The sequence below is a fragment of the Dipodomys spectabilis genome, unplaced genomic scaffold, assembly GCF_019054845.1.
Source record: "Dipodomys spectabilis isolate Male_0828 unplaced genomic scaffold, ASM1905484v1 ptg000761l, whole genome shotgun sequence".
NCBI lineage: Eukaryota > Metazoa > Chordata > Mammalia > Rodentia > Heteromyidae > Dipodomys > Dipodomys spectabilis.
The window spans coordinates 67,178-75,000 of NW_024871438.1; the positions used below are offsets into that span (position 1 = coordinate 67,178).

General features: G+C 43.5%; 1 protein-coding gene across 4 annotated transcripts in view; it reads right to left on the minus strand.

Moving 5' to 3' along the window:
* Positions 1 to 7,119: 7,119 nt before the first annotated feature.
* The window catches only part of Cpeb4 (cytoplasmic polyadenylation element binding protein 4), a 76,558-nt gene continuing 75,854 nt past the window's right edge, over positions 7,120 to 7,823 (minus strand). For all 4 annotated transcript variants that reach the window (XM_042672707.1, XM_042672708.1, XM_042672706.1 and 1 more), the window contains one exon: positions 7,120 to 7,817. In XM_042672707.1, the coding sequence (XP_042528641.1) occupies positions 7,590 to 7,817 (228 nt within the window). In that variant the 3' untranslated portion in view covers positions 7,120 to 7,589. The remainder of the gene's footprint in view (positions 7,818 to 7,823) is intronic.

Sequence of the window (7,823 nt, forward strand, 5' to 3'; positions counted from 1 at the left end):
CCACACAGCTGCAGACAGCCTGACCCCCAATCCACACAGCTGCAGACAGCCTGACCCCCAATCCACACAGCTGCAGACAGCCTGACCCCAATACACACAGCTACAGACAGCCTGACCCCGATCCACACAGCTGCAGACAGCCGGCTCCCCTCTGCCCCCTTCCCTGTGATTTTTGACTCAGTTGCTATGACAAGTGTGTCTGTGGGAAATGCGTTTCTTTGTAGTGCCACAGAAATCCCTGTTTCTCCTCAGGATTTTCCTGGATCGAAAAACAAATAAAAATATTTGATGATACCTAGGTACAGATGCTCGCTCCTCCTTCCCTTCCCCCTTTTCTCCTCTCTTCCTCTCCCTCTCCCTCCTTCCATTCTCTCCTCTTCCTCCTCCTCCTCCTCCTCTTCCCCCCTCCTCTGCTCCTCTCCTACTTTCCTACACCCACTTACCTTTCTGAGCATGTTTCTCTAGACTGTGGAGCCATTTTTTCAGTCCCTTCACAGGTTAGGAGGTGGGGACCTCACCTGAAGATAGTTGTCATGCTGTTTGGATTTGGTTAAGAAATCTTCCTTGAAAGATCTCCATAGAGAGAGGTGGGGCTTTGGGAGCAGTAACCAGATGGCGCATTCATCCAAGGATGGGTTGATCCTCACCCGGACTGAGGGAGGTGGTGGAACTGGAAGGTGAACTTGGCTGGAGAAGTCATGGTGGGGAGTGGGGGGGAACTGTGGCCTGGGAGGACATTAGTCTCCCCCCTCCCTCCATTCCTCCCCTATTTCCCCCTCCTCTTCCTACCCCCTCCCTCCGTCTCCCCCTCTCTGCTTCCTGGATGCCATGAGGTGAGCAGCTTTCCTTGCCAGGCCCTGCCCGGTGGTGCTGTGCGTCACCTACTCAGATGCTGACCAATCCTGAGCCTAAAGAAGTCTTTCCTCTCCCTACAGGTATTCTCTTCCTGAGAGACTGACTTCAGAGCAAGGGTCTGGGTCTGGGGCCTTTCTCTTGTGGGTGTGAGGAGGAGTTGCAAGTCAGCTCCTTCGAATGGTGACATTTGCTGTTGCTGTTTGTATCACCCTGACATTTTTAAATGCTATCAACGCTCTGCTTCCTGAAATAGAACCGCAGTGGGAAAGCTCAAAGAAGCCCCAGGGTGGCTTCTGGCATTTGCATTCCCTGGGTTCCCCCCCACACACACAGCCTGCACACACACACACACACACACACACACACACACACACACACACACACACACAACCTCCCCACAAGCAGATTTTCACTGGCACTCGATCTGATTCCAGGCAAGGCAGTGGCTTGTGCCCATTCTGCATTTGTACACCGCTACTGCTCAATTTTACCTTCCTGTGTGTGAGACTGTACTTTTCCAACTCTGGTCACCACACCGACTCACAATAAGTCACTTTTTCCAGATGACCCACAGGGACGCCCAGTTTGACGAGAGGAGGATTTAACATGTCAAAATTCCCCGGGTAGACTTAACCTAACCATGCTCAACGAAATGGTCTCCAACCAGACACCAAATTGGAAGGGCTAAACACTTTGACATTCTCAAATCCAGGAGTTCCTACCCACAGTGCCCAGAGATGGGCAGTGCAGAAGCAAATTTATAAAGGTGTGTGTGTGTGTGTATGTATACCAGACCTGGAGCTTGAACCCAGGGCCTGGGCACTGTCCCTGAGCTTCTCTGTGCTCAAGGCTCTCTACTACTTGAGCCACAGCGCCACCTGCAGTATTTCCTGAGTATTCATTTGAGATAAAAGTCTGACTTGCTGGGCGCCAGTGGCTCACTCCTGTCATCCTAGTTACACAGGAGGCTGAGATCTGAACCTCGAGGTTCAAAGCCAGCCCGGGCAGGAAAGGCCGTGAGACTCTTATCTCCAATAAACCATTCAGAAAACCGGAAGTGGCGCTGTGGCTCAAGTGGTAGAGCACTAGCCTTGAGCTGAAGAGCTGAGGGACAGCACCCAGGCCCAGAGTTCAAGCCCTATGACCACCACTACCACCAACAAAAAAGAGTCTTGTCTTTCCTGCCCAGGCTGGCCTTGAACCTCAATCCTCAGATCTCAGCCTCCTGAGTAGTTGACAGGTGTGAGCCAGCACCAGGCAAAAGGTTCTTTTCTTTATTGTTGCAACAATGAGACTTCAACTCAGGACCTGACCTTTAGTTCATTCACTGGCACTCTTACCCAACTGAGCTATGCCTTCAACCTCTTTTTGGTTTTTAGAGGAGGGGCAGATGACTGCAGAGAGGATCTTCAATGTGCTCATGTCAAGACAGATGCGGTCGTTTGTGGTTCATATTTCATTGGCCTAAAGTACTGTTTGCTAAAAGAACATTTATTCATGTCCTTCCCCACCCCCTCAAAGTGCTGAGAACAGCCCACAACACCTACAGAAACTGTGGAGGATGTAAACCAAATGCACTCCATTCTTTCTGAACCATGAACGCACATTCTGGTGGTTGCTAGAGAAGGTGTAACAGGGCTTGTATGTTTTTTGGGTTTGGGGGGGTTTTTTGGCCCGGGGTTTGAACTCAGAACCTGGGCATTTTCCCCTGAGGTGGTTTTGTTTGTTTGTTTCTGCTCAGAGCTAGAGTTCTGCCACTTCAGCTTTTTTGAGTAGTTGCTTGGAGATAAAGAGTCTCAGGGTTCCAGCTTGCTTCAAACCCTGATCCTCCAATCTCGGCTTCCTGAATAGCTGGGATTACAGGCATGAGCGACTGACACTGGCTCTAATTTTTTTTTTTTAATGTCCCACCCACAACCACAGAAGCAGACTCTACTTGTATTAAGCCTGAAAGAAGTATATCAAGAGAACTCTGAGTTAAAAGTTTTATTCATTCAACATCTCACATTACAAATATTTAAAAATTATATGCATACTGGTATAAATAGTCATTTGCAAACTATTTAATAACATTAATTTTTTTTTCCACTAGCACTTCAACAAATGAACTCTTTTAAAAAAGGAACTGTGTTATATAACTTAAGAGTAGAACATACAAAAATAGGAACTTAAAGTGAAAATGACTTTAATAAAAAAATGAATTATCCTTATTTAAAATGCTATAATAAATACTACAACCTCCCCATACACAATAAAAACTATATGGAACTCCGGCGAAGTAGTAGAGTTAACTGACATACTTAAATAACTTTTCCTTCTGATAATATGAGCCATACGCTTCGGGGGTAGGGGGGAAATTAGGGATTAGTAAAAACTAGACACCCACTTCCTAAAGGTTTCACTTCCAAAAAATATAACAAAAATCTGATGAAAATTATAAAAACTAATTATACTTTAAATTTTAAAAATATAAAAAATAAAACAGTTGGATACAATATTGCCCCAATTCTTACAATGCTATCAATCACAGTAGCTTTAAAAGAAGATAATAAAATAAAGCAAATGACCAAAACCTCTTTTATTCCTTTGTTGTTTTTTTTTTAAAAATAATCTCAAATTTACATTAGTAGAAAGATTGATTTCTGATTCTTTTCTTTAGAAACGCCAACAAGAAAGAGGATTTACTCCTAACAGTAGAAAACGACATTTTTCAAATGTCTGCAATTAAAAACAAAGAATTACACTGCAAAGATCTTTCAAAAAGTCTGAAATAAGTATTGCACAGAACTTGAAGTTTAACTTGCCACAACGCGCCACATTCAAGTTTTCAATCGCCTTTGAACAGAAGACAGCGACTCTTCAAAAACAAAAGGGGTGAATTATCAAGTTTTTCCAACAGCATTCTTAGCAAATGCTAAAGTCGACTTGCTGCAAGTTTGTTTTTGAGTTTTTTTTGTTTTTTGTTTTTTTTTAGTTTTTTGTTGTTGTTGTTGTTTTTGTTTTTCTGTTTGCATTCTGCAGAGATCTGTGTATGGAGATTTTTTTTTTTATACCAAAAGCTGGGGAGAGGGAAGGGACAGGATCAGGGTAGGAGGGGGAGGGAAGGGTGGGGGGGGGTGGGGGGGAGGGGACTCATTTACATAGAAAATAAATCGGAAACACTTTATTTTTACATTGCAAAAATAACCATGTCATCATACTCTGTAACTACGCTGTGAGTACACAGCTTCTGCCATGCGAGATAGCACATGCTACGTGAATGGAAGGGACGCCCTAAAAACTGGAAACTAAGGACATGTGGATGGTGTTTGCCTTGACATGGGAAGGCCCCCTCCCCCCACGAAGTGGGGTCCCATGTCATCCGGAGGACCATGTCAGGGGAGAAAGCGCAGAGGCCTAGCTGATCACCGTGCAGGACCTCGAAGAAGCCACGCAAGAACCAAATCGTCTGTAAACACGCTTGTCACACACACAATCGCGAGCTAAGTATTAGTAGAATTAACAGTTTCTTACATTAGTCATGCACACGAACATTACACACCTGTCTCACGGCAGGCTAGTTTTGTTTTTAAAATTTTAAAGAGATCATTTCAAAGAGCAGACATCTTGGAATCCAACACTTACCATCAAGTTTATTAAGATTAAAAAAAAAAAAATATGTCTCAACTTTTACCACCACCACCCTCCCCCCCAAAAATGTCTGCATTTTAGGAATCTTTTATTTGGGAAAAAAAAAAAAAACAACTTACTAAGATGCTGTAAGACAATTTTGTCATTTTAAATTTCTACCCTAGGTTTATACTTTTTTTTTTTTTTTTTTAATTTTTTGTTTTGTGTTTTGTGTCCGGAACTACAGTGTTCTGTCATTTTCATGCGGAAAAAAAAAAAAAAAATTCCCCCTTAATTTGTGACTGTATATATAGACTATTTCTTAAATGACAGTACACCGCTGGGTTTAAGCATGCTCTTCCTCTGCAGACTGTACAATAGCATTCCCAGTGCGTAACATTCATTGTTTAAAATGTATGCAGAGCACTGAAATGTATAAAAAGCAGAATATAAGAAAATAAAATTTATTAAAATTATTTATATTAAAAAATGAAGTATATGAAGATCTCTCCGTAATAAAAAGTACAAAAAGCTACTCTTTGCAATATGAAAAATTGAGGTATTGCATAAGGAGATATCCCGTCAGTGAAAAGTAGGCCTAAAAAATGTTCACTGTTGGAAAAACAAGATATACAAAAGTAGTGCATAACAAATATACATTATGTGCATGGCAAAATAAGTTAGCTACAAAAAACACTGTACCGAAAATCAGTAGGTCATGTACAAAGGCGGGGGGGGGGGGGGGGGAGAAGGAAAAATCAAAGAAACCCACAAAATCAGTATTTCAAAGCTAGCTCCCTCCCCCCCGTCCCCCCTCCCCCCCACATCAGTGTTAGTTCTGGTTAGGTCTTTGTTGCTGCTTCTAGAAACAGCGACAATCTCAAGCCACCTCCCAAGCACTGAGAAAGGAAGATAAAAGAAGAGAGGCGAATTGGACATTCCGAGAAGAATCATAGGGGGGTTCGGGAGAAAGGAAAGAGAGGCCATCCTCAATGGCTCGCTGGGATTTCACGGGAGACTTTTCACCTTTGGGACTCGACAGGAAACTAGTGAAAAGCCCGTCCTCCCAAGGGAAGGACAGACAAACAGGTCTCCCTCAAGACACAAGACAATCACTAGGACTTCATCAAGCTAGGTGGTTCTACAGCCAGGCTGGGCCAAGTCTTTGGTTTTGCAGAATCCATGATGGTACCAGGTCTGTGGGTGACCCGCCAGCAGCAAGATCGCCTTGGGCTATGGGAGTTGTGTGTGCAATGGTGTGGAGACTTCACAATGGTCTTTTTGGAATGACCGATGGGGTCTCTCATAAGAGAATGTCAAGTCAAAGAAAAGTGATTTTGTTTTCCCCCCTCACTTAGAGGGCCTTCAAGGGGCTATGGAGAATTAAACACGTGAAAACGTCTGTCAAAGCTAAGAAGAGTATTTATAAGAAAGCATGCATTAACTGATCGAGTTGGCACTTGAGGCACTGACAAAGGCCCATGCTGAGTTCTGGAACTGTACTGCTCTGTTATTTTACAGGAGTGGGCTCAATACATGTACCTTTGCACACATTTACACGGTTACTTGTTCACAGTGCAAAAAGAATTGCAGAAGAAAAACCAAACCAAACCAAACCACTTTGTGACTACTTGACTTCTAATGAACTTTTGTGATTGTTTCCTATGTTACAGCTAGATAGCCAAAGCCAATCAGAGCCAATCTGTATGGTGGATTTGTGTTTGTTTTCACTTTTTGGTGTTTTCTGTTGTTGTTTGGTTGGGGGGGTTGTTTTTTTTTGGGGGGGGAGGGGTTAGTGTTGTTTTTCTCTCTCTTCTGGTTTTGGTTACAAGCGTATTGTAACACAACATTGTTTTTAAAAATTAAAAAAAAAATATATAAATATCCTTGAGGTATGTCTAGATTTGCTGCTTTCTTTTTTTTTTTTTTAATGTCAAAAATGGAGAGAGCAGAGGCTGCCTGCCACTGATGAGCGTTAGGAAATGAGAGTTTCTATGCAACATCCAAAAATAAACATTCCTACACATTGGCTCTTTAAGGAGAGGGAGCTCAGGGGCTCCCCCTAGCGGTCTTTAACTCCAACTTTGGTAGGTCTCTGCGGGCAGCAACAGTCTAACTCATAGCAACCCCGCCCAGTCTGCACATTCTGAAGGGGTAAAAGAAAAAAAAAAAAACGAGTATTGAAAAGAAAATAAACCTAGCTCTGCCTACTTTACTCGCTTTCTTCATGTCCTAATGACTTGGAGGCCTCGGCCTCGGCTACAGAGCCTTCAAGTCCCATGGCGAGGCTGCTGGAGTCTTAGGCGTGCATCTGGCATTCTGTTCGTTCTGCTCACTAATCAATGCTCACTTTCTCCATGGCTCGCACAAAGAAACACAGGATGGGGGAAACATGAGAGAGAGGGAGGGATGAAGGAAAAGGGAGGAAGAAAAAAAAAAGAGGAAAAAGATGAGGAGAGAGAGAGAGACAAGGAAAAGAACAAGAGATAAAAAAAAAAACAAAACCCAAACTAAAAAGTAAAAATTAACAACAAAAAAAAACCCCCACAAAAACTGAAAAGACAATAACCAAAAACTGAAAGGCAAAAAAAGCACTGTCCGAGGGGGGGGGGGGGGGGGGAGGTTCGGAAATTGTGTCTGGACAGATCAATAGTGTTACTGTTGCATGGTTATTTTTTAATAAAAGTATTCGTATATGATCTATTATTCACAATAATTTAAGTAAAAACCTAAAAATACTCTATTGTTTCTTTTCTCTGTTAATAAGTTTCTCTTTCTCCTCTAAGAAAACGCTGCAGGAAGTTTGGATTCGCTTGGTCCTGGGGGAAACCAAGAGAATGGGAACTTCAGACACCAACCATGATGGAAAGAAAAAAGGAAAAAAAAGAAAGAAAGAAAAAAAAAGAGCTCCTACAGACTAGCCGTACAGGAATCTACGAAACACCTACGTTATATAGGCCATTCTTTTTCATTGTACTATCGTTAGGTTACACACTGCTACGAAGACATGCCAGTGTGGAGAGGCTGGGAGGAGGGGGGTCGGGGGGAGGAAGAGGTCAGGAGGGGGTGGGAGAGTGTACTTAACTGGACACTAGCCAGCGGGACGGGCTCAGTCAGGCACCCCTTTAGTTCCAGCGGAATGAAATGTGCCGGGGCCGGTCCCCTCCCTCCTTCACCAGAGGCTTGTGGAACTCCCTGCCGGCGCGAGAATGGATGGCCGCCCAGCAATATTCACAGTAATACTGCAGACAGGTAACGTTAGCACAGAAAAAGGGGGCGAACTTCCCCCCACAACGGGCCCCCTGGCATTCGTCACAGAGCTGGTCATCCAGCACGTATGGCTTCACTTCCACCTGCAA